We start from the raw sequence: 25,525 nt of genomic DNA, 5'->3' as shown, positions 1-25,525 counted from the left end.
GCTCGCCTAGGTTACCTGAAGCTCAGGCTGCGTTAGATGGCGTTAATTTGCAAATTACCGGTCTTATTTTTTTTGTGGAGTCGTACCGGCATTTATATACTTTCAATTATGCTTCGCGAACATTTAATATTAAAATTGACGTATTACAACATACATTCAACTTCTCATTGTAACGTTAATCCCCTTAAATGTATATAAATTTACTATTTTACACTATTTTTAAGTACCACTCACACATACAAACAGTGTTTTTGTATTCCTTCTAGTCGATAATTTCACGCGGCGACAGCTTGTTTAAATAGCCTTGCGGTAAATACGTGTTATCGCATGATTTGCATGGAAGTACTGGGTTCGAATCCAGGACTTTTTCTCTTTTTTTTTTAATACTACGTCGGTGGCAAACAAGCATACGGTCCGCCTGATGGAAAGCGGTCACCGTAACCTATGGACGCCTGCAACTCAAAGAGTGTCGCATGCGCGTTGCCGCCCCATTAGAAACTTGTACACTCCCCTTTGCTGTGTGTGCACAGCAAAAAGGAGTGTACAAGTTCAAAGGAGGGTTTGGGTTGCCGACGACTCAAAGGACAATAGACGGAACAAATTAGTTCCGTAAGTCCTCCCGTCGTCAGCACCCCGCACCCTCGTTGAGATCTGGCAGCCTTACTCACCGGCAGGAACACAACACTATGAGACACTATTTTTTGTTTTATTATTATACATAAATGTATATGTACTCGTACAGTAGTTACTGAGCGTTTTCCACAAGAAAGATTACAAACCTATTCTCTTACATGGTACTAATTTTTGGGTTCGTCGAACTCAGAATTTCTAACATAATTATCCTAATCTGATATTTTAAAAAATTCCCAAAAGTATAGATAAAGTTTAGTTTCTAAAGTACGATTCGAATGATTTTTTTGGAGGAGTAATTTCGAGAATATATTATATTTAACGAGGGTATTAAAAGTTGTGTTTTATATCTCAACTTAATAATTAGAAAATCAAAATGACAATAAAAAAATCAATATGTTCTCTAAGATAAAATTGATACCTTCGGCTCTCCATTCTTGCTCGGTCAATAAAAAATACGAAATTTATATCCAAAAAAAATACAAAAAGTTTATAGAATCCCGGGATTCGAACGCAGTTTCACGGCGTGACAGGCGACTGGTCACCAACGACGCCATTACATAACACGCTGTTACCGACGAAATTAGGACGAAAAAGGCTATACGTATATAATTATTTAAATATAAATAATAATGTCAAATCCATACTAAATTTACAAATAAGAATGGGTGTGTGTCTGTTTGTTTGTCCGTCTTTCACGGCCAAACGAAGCGACAGATTGACATGTTTTTTAAGTGGAGATAGTTGAAGGGATGGAGAGTGACATATGCTACTTTTGTCTCTTTCTAACGCAAGCGAAGCCGCGGGCAAAAGCTAGTACAGCACGGGTAGCATGGTCGCGCGATAGACGATAAAATTTCAGGCCGTCCCTGTCGCACTATTTAGTAAGTGCGATTATAGGGACGGCCAGATGTTTTATCATTTATCGCGCGACCATAATTGCCTGCCTGGACCAGATTATATTGATGATAATTATTATTTGTAACCATTTAGTTAATATTGTCTTCAGTTACCGCGATAGTTACTCATGAAATAAAAACTATGAAAACGGATTAAATCGTGTATAATGAATTTACAATTCATCCCGACGTTTCGAACACTACAGCGTTCGTGGTCTCTGAGCTCAACGGGTGACTGAGGAAAAATTACAATGTGCAAAAGCTACCCACATACCTACATACATATTCATATATTTAACTATTTAGTTGTTGAAGAAAAACATTCACACAACAATAACATAGGTCAACTAGCTCAGTAAATGTAAGGAAGTCAGCACATTACTAATACTATGCCCACACTATGACCTATGTACCTGACCTGACGTGTAATATTTTATTTTATCAACAAAGGCACAATAAAGATTGTATTGTATTTTTATATGAAAATAAAAAATAGGAAAGAAATATAGTAAGAGTCTTTTTTAATAGAATATTTATTCTATTAAAAAATATAAAAAAAACTTAATAAATCTGTTAAGGATTGTAGCTTTAAAAATATATTAAAAATAATTTCGCCTGGCAACATTATGCAAAAAAGTAAAAAAAAAATATAACCGTCGATTCACTTCTCTTTTTCCCATGTCGTCTCGAGGAGCATGTCGCGCTAACCTTTTCGAAATTAAAGTAAAATATAATATACTCGTGAAAAATCGTGTGTGAGTTTGTGGAAGGCTGATAGATTGAAGAAGCACGTCGCCTGTTCCATTTTCGGTGTCTGAGCTGGTTAAGGTAACTCGGATTCAAGGTAAGTCTGGACGAGCCGAGATTCGAGGAGCCTGGCCAGCCACCGCCGACTGCTGCATCGTCGCCTACAGCCGAACAAGGTGAGTGCTTCCCACAATTGACCCAGCCTATCTTAAAATTCTCTAATTTCTTGTCGTGTCGTTCGTGTCGTTAAGCTATAAAATTAATCGAATACAGTCCACATATATAATTTAAAGATATCGAAGTAAAATAATCCCCTACATTTTTTGTTCCCTCGACCGGATAATTGTAAAGTGACCGTGGTTAATTTTCGATTTAAAACCCTTTCATTATTAGTTAAATTGTTCGTTGTGAAATCATAAAAACATTGGAGGGTAAGATTAGAAACACTTGGCTTGGGCGTTTTTCCATTAGTTAAGAAGGTGCGTGTTCATACTGTGCATAGACTAAAATTTGTTTCGAGTTTCGATTTAGTGAATTTCTGAACGCAACCATAACTGTCATCGCTGTTGTGTCAAAGTGAAAAGTAAACATAACCTCAATTGATTCCTTACATAAATTAAATTTATATTAAATAGTTTACTAGAGTAACATGGCAACGGAAAGTTTTGATAAAAACCGTGTAGGGCGGGATTACGCCTTTGTGCGGATGGAGTTTATTCATAGCAGTTGCGACTTAAAAGGTTATTGTTTGAGTGACGTGATCAGGCTGGAAGAGGAATTTCACGCCTTTCAAGTTGATTTGTTGACGGCGACTGCAGCTGGTGACCGCAAAAGCGAGCTGGAAATATCGGCGCAGTTCGAAAAAATGGTAAAATCTATAAAAATACGTTTATCGGAAACAGGACCCACCGTGTTAAAGACCAATGAAAATACGACTTCAAGTGCTAAATTGCCTAAAATAACTATAGTTCCCTTTGACTCTAAAATTGAAAATTGGGTATCGTTTATTCAGATTTTCGACTCACTAGTTCATAGGAAAAGTATACCTGCAGTTGAAAAGCTTCACTATTTGTTATCAAGTGTGACCGGGTATGCCTTCGATTTGATAAAAAATTACCCATTGTGTGACGAAAATTACATGATCGCGTACAACACACTTAAGGAGCATTTTGATAAAAAAAAGAATAATTGCTAGTCTGTTTTATGAAAAAATATTAAACTGTGAGGTGGCAAGATCTAAAAGTCCTTCTGAATTAGTGAGAATTTGTCGAACTTTTAAAGAAAATATTGAAATTCTGTCAAAGTATAAATTACCCGACAGGAATTTTATGCTATTCCATTCATTGTGGTCTAAATTGGACGCTAGCACAAAAGAAGCTTTTGAGCTTCAACTTAATTCAACCACGGAGATTCCTAGTTATGAAGAATTAATGTCGTTTATTGAAAAGCGGAGCCAAGCATTAGAAAACAGTCTCGGTAAGTCATTAACGGTTAGTAGTAAACCAGTGTCGAATAAGCCCGTGCTTAATAAAGTTAAATCTTCATTTCTTGTTCCACCAGTGAATAATGTGAGTGACTGTGTTATGTGTTCTACACCAGGGCACACATTTGAGCATTGTCCAAAATTTTTGGAATTGCGGCCAATGGATAGGTTCGCCCAAGTTAAGGAAAAGAAACTTTGTATAATGTGTTGTAGGCCATCCCATTCAGTTAAGAATTGCAAGTCCTCGGTGTCTTGTGGCATCTGTAAACATAGACACCATACATTATTGCACTTTGATAAGGAGTTGGAACCGTCCACTCGGCAAACTCAAGTGACATTGACTGTCCATAATGCAAATGCACCAAGCCTGTTCTCGACGGCTATTGTAATGATAAAAAATAAATATAACCATTTAGTACCAATTCGTATGCTAATGGATAATGCTTCGGCATGTAATTTTGTTACATTAGAGTGCGCTCGAAAACTAGGAATACCAATTAAAGTTAACTCACCATCGGTGAACGGTGTCGGTCTAGCGTCAACGGACACTTTTGGAATTGTCGATTGTGAGATAGTCCCGGCAAATGGGGACTCATCTTGCACATTTTCGTTTGAAGCGTATGTGCTTCCTAAGATCTGCCCTGATATGCCACTGGAGCCACTTAATGTGTCGTCCTGGATGCATCTAAAGGATTTAGATCTCGCTGATCCATATTTTCATAAGTCTGGACCAATAGACATGTTGGTTAGTGTCAACCTTTTTGCTGCGGCATTACAGTCTGGTGTTGTCAAGGGCAACCCAGATGAGCCCATAGCCGTCCGCACGGTGTTTGGCTGGTTGGTGATGGGTGAGTGCCCTAGAGACATTAACACTTCTCGTTCTCGTTGTTCTAAGGGGTCCGGAGGTGATATGGAGAGGTGTTTTGTCGTGTCGAGTCTTTCATTAGACAACAGCATCAAGCGCTTCTGGGAGTTGGAAGGCTTTGATCTGCCTAAAAATATCGTTTTGTCGAAATCGGAATTGTCGTGTGAAAACCAAATGGAAAATTCATATTGTCGCAGTCCCGAGGGAAGGATGGTAGTACCATTAACTTATGTCGACCCTCAGGACAAACCAAGGTTTTCAAATTCTCGTGAGATAGCTCTCAAGCGTCTCTTAAATTTAGAGAGGAAATTTAAATTAAATCCTCAATTTCGGACAGCTTATGTCAATTTCATGGACGACTACTTAAGTTGTGGTCACATGGAAGAGGTTGGTCCTCCAGTGGCGTCTGAGGGTCAGTTCTATTACATACCTCACCATGGAATTTTGCGGCCAGACTCCGTCACTACGCCTCTGCGTTGCGTTTTTGACGCTAGCGCCCGAGACTCTTCGGGGCAGTCCTTGAATAGTGCGCTGCTGCCAGGCCCAAAATTGCAAAATAATATATTTGATTTGCTGGTTCGTTTTCGATGGCATGCAGTAGTGTTCACCGGGGACATCAAGCAGATGTACCGGCAGTTTCTTGTCGCTTTACAGGACTGCGACTATCAACGCATTTTATGGCGTCCATCATCTGATGAGCCTGTGAAAGATTATCGTTTGCTCACAGTGACCTATGGCGTGTCCTGTGCTCCCTATCAGGCGCTTTGGTGTATATCCAAGCTAGCAAAGGAGTTTTCGTCTCGCTCTCCCCAAGGTGCTGCAGTATTGGCTAGGGATGCATATGTCGATGACATTGTCTCAGGTGCAGACTCTGTTGAGGATGCGTTAGTGCTACGCCAACAGTTGGTGGAAATATTATCGTCTGCGCAACTTCATTTGCGCAAATGGACATCAAATAACCCCGAGTTTCTAAAAGGTTTACCTGGTTCAGAACTATATTCGGAACAACTTCACAACTTTGAAAACGTTCATGATCTGTCGCTAAAAATTCTCGGCCTGTCATGGCTTCCCAAGGAAGATACCTTCACATTCAAGACCTCCTTGAATGATTGTCGTTGTACAAAGCGATCGATCCTTTCGGATATCGCCCGTATTTTTGACCCTCTGGGCCTATTGTCGCCTGTCGTATTTTTCGCAAAATATTTAATTCAACTCCTATGGGTTTCTGGTGTCGATTGGGACAACGAGGTTCCTACTGACATCGCTCAAGAGTGGCATAAATTTAAGTCACAATTGGTGAAGATGAATTCGTTATCCATTCCCCGTAGAATGGTTGAATCTTTCGTATCGTTGCAGCTTCACGGGTACTGTGACGCCTCGGAGAAGGGGTACTGTGCTGTCATTTATTGTCGTGTCGTTCAAAATGACGGAACTATTGTCGTGCGCCTTTGTTGCGCTAAAACCAAGGTGGCTCCACTTCGTAAATGTTCCATTCCGAGGTGCGAGCTGCTAGCTGCTGTTTTGTTGTCGGATCTAGTCGTCTCGTTTACAGACGCTTTAAAGGATGTTCATACTTTCGATGACATCTATGCTTGGTCAGACTCGACTGTCGCGCTGACTTGGATTCGTTCGTGTTCATCCAAGTGGAAAACCTTTGTAGCGAATAGGGTTGCGCACATACAAGAGAATATTTCTCCTGAAAAGTGGCACCATGTTTCTGGTTTGGATAATCCTGCGGACTGCGGCTCCCGCGGCTTGTTACCTGCTGACTTAATCGAGCATACGCTATGGTGGGCGGGGCCTACCTGGCTTTCCAAACCTCAAGAATCTTGGCCACAATCTGAGATCTTTCCAGATCAAGCCGCTTCGAACGAGCAAAAGATTTATAGTTTGCTCACGGCGTCTAATATGTCTATGATCGATGACATATTAAATCGATTTTCGTCCCTACAACGCATATTGCGCATTCTTGCCCATTGTTTTAGGTTCATGCACAACTTACAAATGTCATCGAGATATACAGATTTGAATCTGTCACCAGAAGAAATTTCTAAGGTTCTTCTTTTTCTAGTAAAGCATGTTCAGGAGCAAGCCTTTGCTTCGGAATTGCATTGTTTATCGAAAGATAAAGCCACTCACTCCCTATCGAAACCCATGCGGAAATTGGCGCCGTTTCTGGACGACCGTGAATTGCTAAGGGTGTGCGGTCGCCTTTCTAAAGGAGACCTGTCGTTCGATGTGAAACATCCACTACTATTGCCTCGCGATCATAGGTTGACCACGCTGATCATAGAGGATTATCATCACCGTTTTATGCACCCTGGATTGCAAACATTGCAAAACTTATTAGCCCAAGAATTCTGGGTTCTATCGGCAAAAAGGGCTATAAACTCTGTTGTTTCATCCTGCATGAAATGTTTTCGGGCTCGTCTTACTTTGGAACCGCTCACCATATTACCTGAAAGCAATATGGTTGATGCAAAATTAGGTCCACTTCAGAGATGGAAATTGCTCCAAAAGATCCATCAAGATTTCTGGCGCAAGTGGCACGTCGAATACCTGCACACCTTGCAGCAACGCCACAAGTGGTTCGATGACCAGAAAAACATCATCGTCGGGACGCTCGTGCTCATTGTCAATGAGCAATGTAGCCCCATGAAGTGGAAGATTGGCCGGGTGGTACAACTCCATCCAGGGAGCGATGGGATCTGTCGAGTAGTCACGGTCCGCACAGAATCGGGCGAACTTAAACGCCCAGTAGTTAAACTGTGTCCACTGCCTCTACAAAATTAAATTATCTAATAATTCACTATCGTATCGTATCATTGTAAGCACTAACTTTATCGTAGATTTAGATTAAATTTCATATTTAAACGTATGTAAACTTAAACTAGGGAAATAACCCAAGCCATATTGTTCCTTTTTTTCTTATCCTTAGCATACAGTACTTGTGGAAAATACGTTGCATTTTGGCGGGCGGAAAATGTTAAGGATTGTAGCTTTAAAAATATATTAAAAATAATTTCGCCTGGCAACATTATGCAAAAAAGTAAAAAAAAAATATAACCGTCGATTCACTTCTCTTTTTCCCATGTCGTCTCGAGGAGCATGTCGCGCTAACCTTTTCGAAATTAAAGTAAAATATAATATACTCGTGAAAAATCGTGTGTGAGTTTGTGGAAGGCTGATAGATTGAAGAAGCACGTCGCCTGTTCCATTTTCGGTGTCTGAGCTGGTTAAGGTAACTCGGATTCAAGGTAAGTCTGGACGAGCCGAGATTCGAGGAGCCTGGCCAGCCACCGCCGACTGCTGCATCGTCGCCTACAGCCGAACAAGGTGAGTGCTTCCCACAATTGACCCAGCCTATCTTAAAATTCTCTAATTTCTTGTCGTGTCGTTCGTGTCGTTAAGCTATAAAATTAATCGAATACAGTCCACATATATAATTTAAAGATATCGAAGTAAAATAATCCCCTACAAAATCCAAAAAAAAGTTCAAATGATTAAAAAAGACTCCGGAATGGAACTCGAGATCTTCTGCTTCATAGTCAATGCGTTTGACCAAGACGCCATTTCGATTTACACTAGCAGTGTCGAAATACACGATATGTATCTTTATTGACAAAATGCGTCATTATTTCTGAGTCTGCTTGAGTTAAGTAAACCAATATCTTTAAATAATTACTTGTCAAGAGCCAAGTGTCACTGATGACAATGTCAACTAAAAATGCGCGAAATATGACGGCTCTGTGTCTGTACACAAAATTTGGCACGCACATTTTCGTAAAATTAATAAAAAATTCACATGGATTTGTCCATGATTTTTGTATGAAACAATGTATTTCGTTCAATACTGCGACGATGGATAATGTATAGTAGATGTATGCGCATATTTTTATTTAGTTGTAGTGTGCGGTGACTAAATAAATGGTAGATGTTTTTTGTATGGAAAGCGAGCCACCTTAATTACTTGGGAATTGTGGTATTTATTTTCAACATTAGCCCTAATTTAATTAATGAATTTTGGTATTTTTAAGTAGATTTATTAGATAAGAAGTAGTTTTCTATACTGAATCACAGATAAGAAAAAAGTCACCTATCTACATGGAATATTTTCTACAATTTGGATATCACTTTTGTTTTTTCTTAGGCTGATATTAGACTATCATAGATGTGCGACTCATATAAATGTTATCTAGAAGTTTAAGTTCACATTTTACATTTAGCCTTCTTTCCACATTTTTTATCTTCTTTACTTTCCATTTAATTTGTCTTTTAGTTATTTGTGGTCCCTGATAGGGTAAAGGCCTCCTCGAAGAAGTTTAAGTTATTCTAGTGTTATTCTAATAAGCATACCATTATGGTCATATTTCTGTGATAAATATATGATAGTCTAATTATTGGCTTTATAAATCATAATTATTGTCCTATTCTCATAAAATGTTACTAGTCTAGTCACTTTTGTCATAACAAAGTGAGACTATTGCTAATGCAAAGTTACTTGGAAGTTTTAAAACTCTGTCTTAGTCGAAGGCAATCACGAAGAAAAGCAGGACGAACACGGCTACATCTCCCGCCAGTTTACCCACCGCTACATTCTCCCCACCGGCTACGAGGTCTCTGACTACCATTTTATAACTTAAAACTTTCTCAGGTTTTGGCACAAAAACTGGAATAATTGAAACACTTGGTTCCATAGGGCACTTGTTTTTACAGTTATGGATTAAGGACCTTAACCTGCTTTAAAAGTCAAGGCTAAAGGAAGTTGTTCAATTTACCACTTAAAATGTTATCATATTTGACATGTTAATAATTATTTTTTATGGATCTTAATGACACTGGCTACCTTCGATGTTTTGCATGACAAAGTGTGCAAAAATATATGACCAATCATGGAATAAATAAGTGTACATGACTGACAAATATAGCTGAAATTCGCCACAGAAATATCTTGCCAGTCACTTTGTCCACCCAGTATTTATTATTTTCTTAGATATACATTTTAATTTTAATCCTTTATCTCCAAGACAAAATAATTAAAAGTAACTTCTAATTCTATAATAGAAAGGCTTTTAGTGAGAACTATAAATATTCAGTAGGAATGCAGTGTTTTTAATTTAACATTGTTCTTAAATTTGTAGTAAAATTTGTCATAGTGCGGCCATTCCCAAGTTATCTACCCCCAATCCCGGTAGTCCCTGTGGGGAATTCCAATATGAAGGTTATGACATTGTCCATCATGATCTCATCTTTAATCAATTAGCAATTTGTTTATTTGTTCATAAATATGTGTACATTTCTTCACCTTAACTTGATGCAATAAGGTGAAAAAATGGTAATATTTATGAACTCATCAGTACATGCAAGGAATAAAATTATTCAATACTTTGAATATTTAAACCTATAAATACCTATTATTAACCACTCATCATAACAACTCTAAACAATTAACTGCTTCTAATAAGGTAAATGCTTAGCAGGTAAAATATTCCCATTATGGTTGCAAAATTTAATCAAATGACAAAGTGTGGTAAAAATGCCGATGTTTTCAAGATGGCTGCCTATTTTGATAGCCTCGCATTTATCTTTCGGGCTATTTAATCGGGGCTGACGTCCTAATAGTTATTGGCGCGTGAATAATTTGAGTTTATTATAATTTTTGTCGATGTTAGTGCGGCATTCCATGAAAATGTCGTACTTATAAGAAATATTTCTGCCTTGTATGTTAGTGAAGAATGAACTGTCAAATTTGCGAATAAGTCATGAAATCGTTAATCGTCCGCGTGCGTTAGTAGATGTAGATGTACACGCGATGACCACGCGAGTCAGATCTTGATCTTGACACACCAACATCTTATTAGATCTTTGACATACAGCGTTTTTTCAACGCACCAATACTCTGTGAAAAGACACGCAGGGCCGCAGGGCACGTGCGCATGTATCTATTCAAGAGCACGTCTATATCCCAACAAAGTGCTTCTGAAATCAAAAATGTGGTATGCAATAGCTTCAGATCTTGCTAACGAAGTTTTTTCTTTCTAGAAAACTGTTCGTGGGCGGGCTATCATGGGAGACGTCGCAGGAGAACCTGCAGCGCTACTTCTCGCGCTACGGCGACGTGATCGACTGCGTGGTGATGAAGAACAGCGAGTCGGGCCGCTCGCGGGGCTTCGGCTTCGTCACTTTCGCGGAGCCGTCGCTCGTCAACGTGGTGCTGCAGAATGGGCCTCACCAGCTGGACGGCAGGTACGAATAAGTCTAAGTCTAAGCCTGAGTGGACGCTCGGTCGGTGGGGCGAGCTCTGCCGCGTGCTCGCTATGCAGCGTCGACTCAGGACAGTTGTATGAATCTCAATTGTTTGACATGCACTTGGCCGCTGTTGCGGCTTCGGATTCGACCTTCGCTGAGCCGTGCCTTGTGTACCTGGTGTTGCAGAACTAGCCCCATAACTAATGTTTTTCAGATTTTTATGGTGCAGTCTCTTTTGGTGTGAAGAACATCTTAGCAACAGGAGGCTCTGCTTTTCAAGTTTATTGTTGGTAGAACTGTTAGCTTGTTACTTATTTTTATTTCATAGTTTGGTCTATGTTACTTTATCCATGTCGACGTAGATCGATGTGTATGGTAACACCGACATGCTAATGCTGCTGTGTTAATTGATTTTCGACTGTTCCGGTAAGAAAGAAATAATAATCTCCAGGATCTTCGAAATTTCATGATCATTTCATTCAAGAAACAAAAAAAAGTCTTATTTTATAGAGTTTTTCTTTAAATATTATTTATTTGAATTTGCAGTATATTGCAGTTTTAGCGGTGGTTATTTATTTTGTATTTGACTCACAGTTGGCATTACAATTGACTGAAAAACAAAACAAAATGGCGATGTTGAGATAACCTACAAATGTTTATTGATTCAGCTGTTATACTGAACTAGAGCGACTTTACAGTTTTAACGATATATCACGTTTTTGTAACTGCAAAATACTTCCTGTCTATTGTTAAACTATGACTCAGTGATGAGTGACCGAAATATCCAAAATTTTATTTTATACATTTTCATACTAATACGACACTAAAGTCGTTCAGTATTAAAATATGTCATTATATTTAGATCCCATATTATTTTTACCTTCATTGATCAAAATAACTCCAGTGTCAACGTAAAATGTGACCTAATTCGAAAAGTGACCGAGTAAAAATAAACCAAAGGTTTTAGCTTAAATTATAAGAACCAAATGTATTGATATCGGCTGCACCGGCACGTGCAGACAAGGTATTAAATACACCCTGTTTTTATTGAATTCTGTTAACTTTAAGGGAAGGTTCTTTAGATCAAATACAATTAATTTCTCTAAGGGCCACTTGCACCAACGAAAATAGAGGGTTAAACCACCATTTTATATGGAATTTGACAGATGACAGCCCACTAACCCCGAGTTAAGTGGTTGGTGCAAGTGGGCCTAAGAAACTAGCGTCTTAACTCTTACGGTTATCGAGTTATTAAAAAAATAAATAATTATAATTACTGAACACGTGTGTGACAGCCTTTACCAATTCCTAATGTTATTTGTTTTGACATGTGCCGTCAATCACTTGACACTAACTTGAATGTTGTTCTTAAGGGTCTCTCATACTAATAAATTCATTTATTAGTATGAGAGACCCTTAGAAAAGCGTTAGAAAGAGACAAAAAGTAGCCTATGTCACTCTCCATCCCATCAACTATCTCCACTTAAAAAATCACGACAATCCGTCGCTCCGTTTTGCCGTGAAGGACGGACAAACAAACAGACACACACTTTCCCATTTATAATATTAGTATGGATGAAAATGATGGACAAATTTTTTTTGCGAATTTAACTAAAAGTGATATACAGGCTGGTTCCTGATAATTAACCTAGCTACGTGTCGAATTTAACGGAAAACAAAAAAGGCACGGTGTATAGATGTAGACAAAGTGCCGAAAATATGTATCCACAACTTTAAGTTAACGTAATAAGAACTAAACTCGTGTATACATATATATTTTGACACTTTGTCCGCTATATTTCATACCTTGACTTCAGGCGTTCAGGCGTTTTCACGAGTATCTTTTTGTAAAGTTCCAAAAGTCACCTGTAAGAACTTGAAATAACTGAATGGATATAATAATATAAATTAGATTGAATAATAAGCACATTTTTTAGGGTTCCGTAGTCAACTAGGAAGGAGTTATATTCAGTGAATGATTACATGAATTTATAATTAAAACTGTATTAACTGACAGTACTACCTATGTTATGTCAAATTTATATTATTTGACATTGTGATTTTCTTAATTAATGCTCTTAGTTTTAATATGACGATCATTATTATGAGATATCTATACCCACCTATTAGATTTGTTCATTTGAAATGTATTCCATTATGTATTAATTTTTTTAGTTTGAATTCGTTTTTATGTTAACTCTTTTTGTTTTGGTTATTATTATTGACATTATACAATTGAATGAATGCATGTGAAATAATTATATTGACGATCATAATGTAAATTCGTATAAGTAGGTTAACATAGCATAATTTATAATGTAATTTGTCATTATGAAATAAATAAAACTAAACTAAACTATAGTTTCGCCATGTCTGTCTGTCCGTCCGTCCGTCCGTCCGCGGATAATCTCAGTAACCGTTAGCACTAGAAAGTTGAAATTTGGTACCAATATGTATATCAATCACGCCAACAAAGTGCAAAAATAAAAAATGGAAAAATAGTTATTTGTTATACAAGGGGGCAAAGTTGTATTTTAACGCCGAGTGTGGAATTGAAAAACGAGCAAGTGAAAGGATTCTATAGTTGAACCACGAGCGAAACGAGTGGTTCGAGAATAGAATCCTGAACTTGCGAGTTTTTTAACACACGAGAAATAAAATACATTTGCACCCGAGTGTAACACAAAACTTTTCCCCTCACTGTAGCGAGGAAACTACAACGCAAAAAATGCGTTTATCACTGCTTCCAGTAGTTCCACAGGTGGTAAATCATCTTTTCCCCTCACTAGCTCGGAAACACGTGTTTTGTCCTTTAATACCAGCGGGTAAAAACGCATTTTATCCACTAGTGGGTAAAGTAATTTGACCTTGAATAAAGTCAAATTAACTGCTTTAAAATTGATAAAAGTAGGTGAATCTAGTAATAAAGATGACAGGGTGTCCACTTTCTGGAAAGTCAGGGAAAAGTCAGGGAAGCTCATAGTGGTCATGGAAAGTCAGGGAAAGTCAGGGAAATGATTTGGAGGTCAGGGAAAAACTTGGCACCAAGAAAAAAATCAAAATGTATTGAAAAAATAATATGATTTCTTGGGTTGGCCACATCCATGACAGCAAAGATGGATTCCCGGTAGTGATTTTAAGGCCACTTAAAATTGTCTCTTTAGACTTTTCATGACAAGTATAGTACCTGGCCTCCATCCCAGTGATTGCTAACGAGATATATCTTCATGCTCTAGCTGACCATAATTTATCCGGCCCAAAATCGTAGATGTGGAAAAATCCACATTTTTTTTTACATTGCGTGCCCTACCCACATATTCCAAAATGGCGAAGGGGGTCGGGAATAAATTCAGTTATTGTGATTCAGATTAACTAGAAAGTTGCACCACAATGTCACCATGTACAACATTCATAAGTCAGGTCCTTCTGTTAGGGCGATGTGAAAACGACAAAGACAAAGTTACGTCGCTGTCCAAGTATCTATCCGACAATTCAAAGCGGAGTTCCTCATAAAGCTAATGGCGCAAAACGTCACATAGAGGCGCAATTTGTATGAGTCAAAGGAGCATAGGAGGATAATAAGCGTGACGATGAGAGAACTTCAAACATTTGGAAACCTAAAGGCATCATGTAGTGGCAAAACACCTAAATGGGCATCCCGACGCTGACAACAAAGAAAAAATTTCGCGCTCGCTTCGCTCGCGTTTACTATTATTCATTTTATAATTTTAAATTCCCTTTATTTTTCGTGAGTTTCGTGAATTTTTCATGAAATTTAAGATTTTTTGGAATCATTCCGCAACTTGCACATAACTACTCTGCTCTGATAGACTAGGTACTCCATTTTGTTTCCTATGTTATGTATATAATAATTACTACCAGTCCCAGGAACGTAAAAAGGGGAAAAAAATTCGCGCTCGCTGCGCTCGCGAGATATTTTTTTCTAGTGTAGGATATCTAAGGGCGTCGAAACCCAAACTCGCTCTACCATGATGCACGGGCCGGCACTGGTATAGCCAAAAGTAAATGGCGATAACTACCAACTACAGATTTCGTTTACGTTAGTTTTATAAAACCAGAAATTAAAGTTTAATAGTTAACCTTAGGTACAAAAGTATGAACTGCCTTGCAAATTTTAATATTTCGTACTTTAGAAAACAAACATATTCCGGAAAAAAAATTGGATTGACAGACGGACAGACAGACGCACGAGTGATCCTTAAAAACTTTTAGGTTTTTTTTCAAGACAGAGAAAAAAAACGTTTTTTGCAACCCTAAGCAAAAGCGGTAAAAATTGAAAATTTGGTCAGGGAAATTTTCTTAAATGGTCATGGAAAGTCAGGGAAAAGTCAGGGAATTTTTTTTGGGTTTAGTAGTGGACACCCTGGATGATTTACCACCTGTGGAACTACCTGGAAGCAGTGATAAACGCAATTGTTGCGTTGTAGTTTCCTCGCTATAGTGAGGGGAAAAGTTTTGTGTTACACTCGGGTGCAAATGTATTTTAATTCTCGTGTGTTAAAAAACTCGCAAGTTCAGGATTCTATTCTCGAACCACTCGTTTCGCTCGTGGTTCAACTATAGAATCCTTTCACTTGCTCGTTTTTCAATTCCACACTCGGCGTTAAAATACAACTTTGCCCCCTTGTATAACAAATAACTATTATTACTAGATTCACCTACTTTTATCAACTTTAAAGCTGTTAATTTGACTTTATTCAAGGTCAAATTACTTTACCCACTAGTGGATAAAATGCGTTTTTACCCGCTGGTATTAAAGGACAAAACACGTGTTTCCGAGCTAGTAAGGGGAAAAATGTTTTATTAGGGTACCCCCCCTACATGTAAAGTGGGGGCTGATATTTTTTTTCATTCCAACCCCAACGTGTAATATATTGTTGGATAGGTATTTAAAAATGAATAAGGGTTTACTAAGATCGTTTTTTGATAATATTAATATTTTCGAAAATAATCGCTCCTAAAGTAAAAAAAAGAGCGCCCCCCCCTCTAACTTTTGAACCATAAGTTTAAAAAATATGAAAAAAATCACAAAAGTCGAACTTTATAAAGACTTTCTAGGAAAATTGTTTTGAACTTGATAGGTTCAGTAGTTTTTGAGAAAAATACGGAAAACTACGGAACCCTACACTGAGCGTGGCCCGACACGCTCTTGGCCGGTTTTGTGCGTATGGCCGACCGATACCAATAGATTACAAACTTCAAAATCTCGAAATTAAATAATAAATACTCCAACAAAATATCAACCTCGGATTAGCCTATGTAGTAAAATGAGTACCTACGTACAGACAACGTTTATACGTCCAGTGTGAATGTCTTATTTTAATAAAATTTAACTGTACATGTACAGTAATAGAAGTAACTAAACGGACGATGTTGTCGTTGTAACATGTTGATGGTACAATCATATTTCTTGAATTTCTTCTATGATTAAAAATGTCTAGGTAGTTTGTGATTTATTTTTTTTACTTATTCGAAGCATTGTTTATACTCATACTCATATTTATTAATAATATCAATTACAGGTGAAGCTTACATATTATACAATAATTACAATCACAGAAAATTTGTAAATTTATACATACATTAATTTATTTGGGTCACTATCAAATTTACCTTATCGCTAAAAGACTATATAGCTGACACGTCTGGATTGTGTTATGTCTTTGTGGCTACGTAGACATGAATGCTAAATGTGTCTTTAGCAAAACGTCTGGATCTTAAAACGTAACAATTTAAAATGATCTAACTGCAAAACATCTTCATCTTCGAATGTCTGTATTACAAAATAGACATGAACGCTAAACGGTCAAGGAGCAAAAAAATCTGGATTGTTTAATGTTTTTATTGCTAAATAGAATAAACGCCAAACGACCCGTTAGCAAAACGTCTGGTTTTAAAATGCTTAAGTGTCTTGAGAATTCAAACCTTCTCGCACTGTTAATAAGAACTGTTCTGTTACATATTTATAAACCATGGCGATGACACATTATATTTCCGGACGTTTTGCTACTGAATAATTCTGTGTTGACGTCAATTAACTAACTACACTTTTGGCTTTTTAGATATGCTAATCATACGGACTATGTATATTTCCAGACGTTTGGCTACTCATTCATTCTAAGTCTTAGCCATCCAGTTAAATTTACTTTTTGCTGATTGAGTATTCTACGTTCATGTCATCCCAGCTGAATTGACTTTATACTGACTGTATATTTAAATTTTCTGACATCTAGCCGAAATAGTCGTTTAGCGATAAGGTAAACTTGATAGTGACCCATTTATTTTATTAATTAACTTTCATATTATTCATTCATATTTCGAGTTAATGTATTCCTCGATATTATAAAACGGCCGCTCAATGAGCCAATTTTTGAGTTTCACTTTGAACTAACAAGAGAAGGTGCATCAGTATAATACAGTTACTGCGTGAGAGAATTCCACACTAGACGGGAATTACCAAAAAAACTGTACCTCACGTCGCGCAATCATTATTAGCATGTTATTCTCAAAACGGTTCTATTGTTGGTTGTATCTTGTGTCTGTGACGAAACCAAACGTTTACCGCGGAAAACATCAAACTTTGATATTTCCTTTGATATTGGATATTCGAAGGGTAAAGAGGCACTAGAGGCAGTCAAATCAGGGACGAAGTGGAGGAAAGTAAGAAAGCGGACCCTGACAAAGACCAGTCTGTCAAGGTGTTTGTAATAACCTAACCACAAAATTAAAATTTTGAAAAAACCCCCGACTGCGACATAGTAGACCGATTTTCATGAAACATGGCTAAGAACACTCCCGACTAACTCAGCTTTTAGACAAAAAAAACTAAATTTAAATCGGTTCATCCGTTCGGGAGCTGCGATGCCACAGACAGACAGACACGTCAAACTTACAACACCCCGTCGTTTTTGCGTCGGGGGTTAAAAATAGATTTTTGTTGTTTCTCACGATTCGATTGCTTTCTGATTTTTGAACTGTAAGGTCAATTCAATACGGATTTACGGATAAATGAGCCATAGGGGAAGTGTGTCTGGCAGGTCTGGCTTTCACATTTAAACCAATGATGTGCTTATTGAGAGTTCATACGTTTACCACAAACCGTGAGTAGCAAGTTGCAAAAGCATGAACTGGCAAAATTAACGCATTTGACTATGAGTAAAAATGGTCCAAGAGCTGGCAGGATTTTGGAGTAGGTCCTTGAGGCAACCTGGAAAGGTGCTCAGATGCTTCTCTGATCATAGCCAACATCAGGTCTGCAAGTCTGGCAGCTGGGGAGCGGGGCTTTATCGAGCTATGAATTTTTAAAGATTTAATTTTTTGAGGCCCAAAAAAGGTGTTTGAGGCAACCTGGAATTATTAAAAAGTGAAAATAGAGTTCTTCAGAAGTCGCATAGTATTTATGCCAGATCATTTGGCCGGGTCCTTCACCGTGCCAGAACGGTACAAAGTGGTAAAAAAAAAATTCCAAAAAAGGTTCTTGAGGCAGTCTGTCATTTTTACCAGTGAAAGATGAGGGTCTAAATAGCCATGGAAAAATAATGCCATGACATGAGGTGGGGTCCGTTCCCTGCCATTCGATCTTGAAAGTCAATTTTTTAGTTTTTCGTAAATAACTCGTAAACGGTGGCCCACAGCAAAAAAATATGTTAAACAGAAAATATCTACATAAAATTTCCTACAAGAAAGGTTATGTACGTTTTTTCGATAGGATCAATATATAAATGGATAATTTAGTAAGAAAGTTTTTTTTAATCGATTACATGCTCCGTTTTTCGTCAATACCTCGTAAACGGTGGCCCACAGCAAAAAATTATGTTAAACAGAAAATATCTACATAAAATTTCCTATAAGAAAGGTTATATAACTTTTTTCGCTAGGATCAATTTTTTAGTTGGAAAGTATTTTTAAATAGATATTTGGGCCGTTTTTTGTTGATAACTCAAAAACGGTGGCTCACAGCCAAAAATAATGTTAGACAGAATTAATCTACATAATATTTCCTACAAGAAAGGTTCTATACATTTTTTCGCTAGAATCAATATTTTAGTTGGAAAGTATTTTTAAATACATTTCATGGGCAGTTTTTTGTTAATAACTCGAATTCGGTGGCTCACAGCCAAAAATAATGTTAAACAGAATTAATCTACATAATATTTCCAACAAGAAAGGTTCTATAACATTTTTCGCTAGAATCAATATTTTAGTTGGAAAGTATTTTTAAATAGATTACATGGGCCGTTTTTTGTTAATAACTCGAAATCGGTGGCTCACAGCCAAAACTAATGTTACACAAAATTAATCTACATAATATTTCCTACAAGAAGGGTTCTATAACATTTTTCGCTAGAATCAATATTTTAGTTGGAAATTATTTTTAAATAGATTTCATGGGCCGTTTTTTGTTAATAACTCGAAATCGGTGGCTCACAGCCAAAACTAATGTTACACAGAATTAATCTTCATAATATCTCCTACAAGAAAGGTTCTATAATATTTTTCGCTAGGATCAATATTTTAGTTGGGAAGTATTTTTAAATAGATTTCATGGGCCGTTTTTTGTAAATACCTCGTAAACGGTGGCCTACAGCTAAATAAAATGTTCACGAGAAAAAAATCTACATAAGATTTCCTACAAGAAAGGTTCTATACGTTTTTTCGCTAGAATGAATATTTTAGTTGGAAAGTATTTTAAATGGGCCGCTTTTTGTTGATAACTCAAAAACGGTGGCTCACAGCAAAAATAATGGTATACAGAATTAATCCTCATAATATTTCCTACAAGAAAGGTTCTATAAGATTTTTCGCTAGGATCAATATTTTAGTTGGAAAATATTTTTAAATAGATTTCATGGGCCATTTTTTGTAAATACCTCGTAAACGGTGGCCCACAGCTAAATAAAATGTTCACAAGAATAAAATCTACATAAAATTTCCTATAAGAAAGGTTCTATACGTTTTTTCGCTAGGATCAATATTTTAGTTGGAAAGTATTTTGAAATAGATTACATGGGCCGCTTTTTGTTAATAACATCAAAAACGGTGCCCCATTACCAGAAATAATATTAAACAGAAATAATCTATATAATATTTGCTACAAGAAACGTTATGTATGATTTTTCGTTAGGATCAATATTTTAGTAGGACAGTATTTTAAATAGATTACACGAGCCGTTTTTTGCAAATAACTCGAAAACGGTGGTCCACAGCTAAATCAATCTTCAACGGGCATAACAAACATAAAATTTGCTACAATAAAAGTTTTGTACGTTTTTTCGCTAGGATCTATTGATCCTAAAATTGATAATGATAACGTTAAAAAATATTATTATATTTAAATAGATTTATTTATTTATTTACACAAAGAAAATTACACAGTATGACAGTATACAAAACTAAAGCACCGTGAATTTTAAATAAACATTACAATAAGTAACACAAAATTAAATATTAAATAAACAGCAAAATCAAAACATTACATACCATAACATAACTAATAAATAACAGATGAAGGCCTAGCATCCAATCCCACACAAAACCTCATGCATTCGTCACGTATAAACGCCCATCTGCTCGCAAGAATATCAACATTAGGTGCCACGTCTAAAAACTCATTCACTATTTGCAGTGCACGAACTAGCGGTTACTTGCGGCAAAACACGGTTCGAGCGGCCGGCACCGCCAGTTATAGTAGGGGTTATATGCTTTTCGTGAATGTAGGCATCACGAAAAGCATATTTCGTCACAGAGGGAACAAATAGACGGACCAGCTGGGATACTAAAACCGGGCAATCTGACTCCCCCTTCAAAATACCACATGCAACAGACATCAGCACGACATTACGCCTAACTTCTAACGAGAAGAAACCCAACGTCCCCAAAAGGAATTTTGTTGGGTACAAGAATCGGTAATACCCGTACATTTTTTTATAAAAGAAACGCAAAAATGTTTTTTTGGACCTTTTCGAGCAGCAGGATGTAGGGCGCTTCATGGGGATTCCAAACGGCTGAGGCTGTCTCAAGCTTACTTCTCATGAGGGCAGTATAAAGAAGCTTTATGTCCCTGGGATTGTCAAATTCTTTGGCGTTGCGGACAACAAACCCAAGCCTGCGGTAACAGTCTGCAGCAAGCATTGTCATGTGCTCATGAAAGTTAAGGTGGGAATCTAAAACAACCCCCAAGTCCCGTATCAATGTGACACGGGCGATGGGTTTCCACCCCAGGAGATACTGCCTACACAGGGGACTACGCGCTTTACAGAAAGTAATAACCGCACAGTTGTCAACATTGAACTGAAGTTTCAGAAGTTTGTTTACAAGACTCAATTCATAAACCCGATCAATATCACTTTGTAAAGATTGTAAGTCAGAATCTTCCTGGACCCTGTAAATTAGTTTCAGGTCGTCAGCATAGAGTAGGCATTGCGCATGCTTAGGCACCAAGGCCAGATCATTGACCATAACACCAAAGAGCAGAGGACCCAGAATAGAGCCCTGACTGACCCCGGAACGGGTGGGGTAGGCACTCGACACATAGCATCCGTGCTGCACATATTGCCGTCTATCACGTAGATAACTAGCAAAAAGGCAAAACAGTTTAGGCGAGAAACCAATGCTGCATAATTTGCTTAAGAGTACGTCGTTATCTACGCGATCAAAGGCTTTTTTTAAATCAAAGTACAGCACGTCCACCTGCATGACCTGCATCCCTCTATCTAAGTAGCGCGAAACGGAATCAACCAAGGTTAAGAGGCCTTATTCCTAAAGAAGAGCGTTTTTTGCAAAATGTAACATTTTTCATTCAAAACTATAAAGAAACTATACTTAAGTGATTATTAAAAAACTGATAATGTTCCTAAAAGAACATATCTTAAGCTAGTTAATCATAATATAATATTTTAAAATATGTCTTTTTATACTTAAAACAAATCAGTTCTTTCGGTAGACGTTTTCAAATTTCGTAGTGGGATCACTCGTTTAGAATCGTGATTGTGCTGTTAAATATGTTATTTGGGGTAATAAATGATCACAATCCTATTTGTTATATCCAGCACGGGAAGCATGGTCGCGCATAAAATATCAGGCCGTCCGGATATCGCACTTACAAATAGTGCGATAGGGACGGCCTGCTATTTTATCGTCTATCGCGCGACCATGCTCCCCGTGCTGTACGGTAATCATAGTTTGGACATTTTAAGATTTATTTGAAATGGTGGATTTAATAAATAACCTTCCGTATCTTCCCCATTTTTTCGATAAAAAGAGGTTTACATTATGTATTTTTCCTGGGATTCCTGCATTTATTGTAACTCTTAAATAATATTATCCTAAACTAGAACTTCTTGTTGACATATAAGAAAAAAATTATACATATAGGACATACCTTTCTGTCGACAGACATTTTTTTAAAGCACCTAAAATTCGAATAAAATACACTGTGTTGATACGGGCCCGCTCAGTCTGCGCCGAGCGCTCGTAGGTCGTAGACAACGGACTTGCGTTCGATCGTCCGGCGCTCCTTGCTTTCGTAAGTAGCTAGATAGTTCCGAGAAATGCTGTATACTGCGACTTAACAAATCTTGATCCCGTGGGTGGCAAACAGGCATACGGCCTTATATATAGCTGCAACCCCACTGATTTCTAACCTCTCCCTATATCTGGAGAACGGCTAAACCGATTTCGACGGTCGAAGTGTCTTTGTATAGAGGGAGCGGGGAGACGTGTGGGAAAAATATGGAATCTGGTCTGCGACTCTTGGGTCAAAAAATGTTGGACGGCCTGGCTAAACGGGGGGAGATATTTGGGGGGTGCTCGATCAAATGTCATAGAGGACCCTGGGCAGTTTTTGAGGCCGCCATTTTTTTTTTTCAAAATGGCCGACTTGTTTTTTGTCGATTTTTCAAGTTTATCCTAGAGTGCTCAAATTTTGGTCATAGAATCTCTCTAGGGTCTAGATTAGAATGATATTAAAAAAATTTGAAAAATGCTACAAATGGGAAAAAAAAATCCACTTTTTTTGTATGGCAACTTTTAAACCGTAAGAGATAGCCGGGGGGTGCTCGATCAAATGTCATACAGGAGCCCGAGTAGAAAAAAGTTGCATCAAAAAAATTCAAAATGGCCGACTTTTTTTTTCAAGTTGGTCCGAGCGCGCTGAAATTTTGCATGCGGAGAGGTATGGGCCCAGAATACAAATGTCAAAAAATTTTTTTCGAAAATCCAAGATGGCCGCCGTTATGGCAAAATAATTTTTTCAAGTATTTTCGCGAGCCCAAAGGGCGAGCTTCAGGGTGGGAGGCCGAAGGCCGACCCCGCGGAGGGCCGCAGGAACGGGGCTCACCTTTAGGCTCCCACCCGGGCCAAATCAAAGTAATTTCACTGCGGGCATAAAGTGCTCCCATACAATTTCCTTACAAAAGTGTCTTAAACAAGCGTAACCGGCGGGCCGAAGGCCCAACGGTAGAGCTTCGGAGCCGAGCGAAGGCCGAAGGCCGAGCTCCGCGTAGGGCCTAAGGCCCGGAGCGTCCCTGATGGACTCGCCGGCGGTCCGGGAAGTTGGAAAAATACTTTCCAACTAAAATATTGATCCTAGCGAAAAATATTAAAGAACCTTTCTTGTAGGAAATATTATGAAGATTAATTCTGTGAAACATTAGTTTTAGCTGTGAGCCACCGATTTCGAGTTATTAACAAAAAACGGCCCATGAAATCTATTCAAAAATACTTTCCAACTAAAATATTGATTCTAGCGAAAAATGTTATAGAACCTTTCTTGTAGGAAATATTATTTAGATTAATTCTGTATAACATTATTTTTGGCTGTGAGCCACCGATTTCGAGTTATTAACAAAAAACTGCCCATGAAATCTATTTAAAAATACTTTCCAACTAAAATATTGATCCTAGCGAAAAATCTTATAGAACCTTTCTTGTAGGAAATATCGACTCTTTTATTTTAACCCTAGAATACATTCGCTAGTTCGTGTTGCAATTCCACACTCGGTTAAAATACAACTTTGCTCCCTTGTATAACAAATAACTATTGCTTGTTTTTAATTATTGCACTGTCAGGAAAATCTAGTTAGTTTATAAATCGCGTGTAATGTCTAATCGGCTAGGAAAACCTTGTTTTTATACCGCGACCTTGATTTACTAGCGGGCCGGTCTCTCAACCAACGTCATACTATGTTCAATGATTTTGAAACTAAGGATAAATTTATAGAAAATGCCGCAAAATTAAAATGTTGTTTGGGACGATAAACAGTATAAATATTCACGATTTTTTTTTATATACTACGTCGGTGGCAAACAAGCATACGGCCCGCCTGATATAAAGCGGTCACCGTAACCTATGGACGCCTGCAACTCAAACAGTGTCACATGCGCGTTGCCACCCCATTAGAAACTTGTACATTCCCTTTTTAACGCTTTGGGGCTAAAAGTATTGTTTAACTAAAATATTGATCCTAGCGAAAAATCTTATAGAACCTTTCTTGTAGAAAATATTATGTAGATTAATTCTGTCTAACATTATTTTTGGCTGTGAGCCACCGTTTTTGAGTTATCAACAAAAAACGGCTCAAATATCTATTTAAAAATACTTTCCAACTAAAAAATTGATCCTAGCGAAAAATATTATAGAACCTTTCTTGTAGGAAATATTATGAAGATTAATTCTGTGTAACATTAGTTTTGGCTGTGAGCCACCGATTTCGAGTTATTAACAAAAAACGGCCCATGAAATCTATTTAAAAATAATTTCCAACTAAAATATTGATTCTAGCGAAAAATGTTATAGAACCCTTCTTGTAGGAAATATTATGTAGATTAATTTTGTGTAACATTAGTTTTGGCTGTGAGCCACCGATTTCGAGTTATTAACAAAAAACGGCCCATGTAATCTATTTAAAAATACTTTCCAACTAAAATATTGATTCTAGCGAAAAATGTTATAGAACCTTTCTTGTGGGAAATATTATGTAGATTAATTCTGTTTAACATTATTTTTGGCTGTGAGCCACCGAATTCGAGTTATTAACAAAAAACTGCCCATGAAATGTATTTAAAAATACTTTCCAACTAAAATATTGATTCTAGCGAAAAAACGTATAGAACCTTTCTTGTAGGAAATATTATGTAGATTAATTCTGTCTAACATTATTTTTGGCTGTGAGCCACCGTTTTTGAGTTATCAACAAAAAACGGCTCAAATATCTATTTAAAAATACTTTCCAACTAAAAAATTGATCCTAGCGAAAAATATTATAGAACCTTTCTTGTAGGAAATATTATGAAGATTAATTCTGTGTAACATTAGTTTTGGCTGTGAGCCACCGATTTCGAGTTATTAACAAAAAACGGCCCATGAAATCTATTTAAAAATAATTTCCAACTAAAATATTGATTCTAGCGAAAAATGTTATAGAACCCTTCTTGTAGGAAATATTATGTAGATTAATTTTGTGTAACATTAGTTTTGGCTGTGAGCCACCGATTTCGAGTTATTAACAAAAAACGGCCCATGTAATCTATTTAAAAATACTTTCCAACTAAAATATTGATTCTAGCGAAAAATGTTATAGAACCTTTCTTGTGGGAAATATTATGTAGATTAATTCTGTTTAACATTATTTT

At 37.3% G+C, this 25,525-nt stretch overlaps 1 protein-coding gene across 6 annotated transcripts in view; it reads left to right on the top strand.

Annotated features, from left to right (window-relative positions):
• LOC125233784 (trithorax group protein osa-like) overlaps positions 1–25,525 on the top strand; it is an 84,503-nt gene that overhangs the window by 1,955 nt on the left and 57,023 nt on the right. For all 6 annotated transcript variants that reach the window (XM_048139885.1, XM_048139880.1, XM_048139879.1 and 3 more), the window contains exon 2: positions 10,667–10,870. In XM_048139885.1, coding sequence (XP_047995842.1) covers positions 10,667–10,870 — 204 coding nt within the window. The remainder of the gene's footprint in view (positions 1–10,666; positions 10,871–25,525) is intronic.

Source organism: Leguminivora glycinivorella, chromosome 15 (assembly GCF_023078275.1).
Source record: "Leguminivora glycinivorella isolate SPB_JAAS2020 chromosome 15, LegGlyc_1.1, whole genome shotgun sequence".
Taxonomy (NCBI): Eukaryota; Metazoa; Arthropoda; class Insecta; order Lepidoptera; family Tortricidae; genus Leguminivora; species Leguminivora glycinivorella.
Note: the sequence above shows the minus strand (reverse complement) of the source record. Positions and strands in the feature narration are given on the sequence as shown.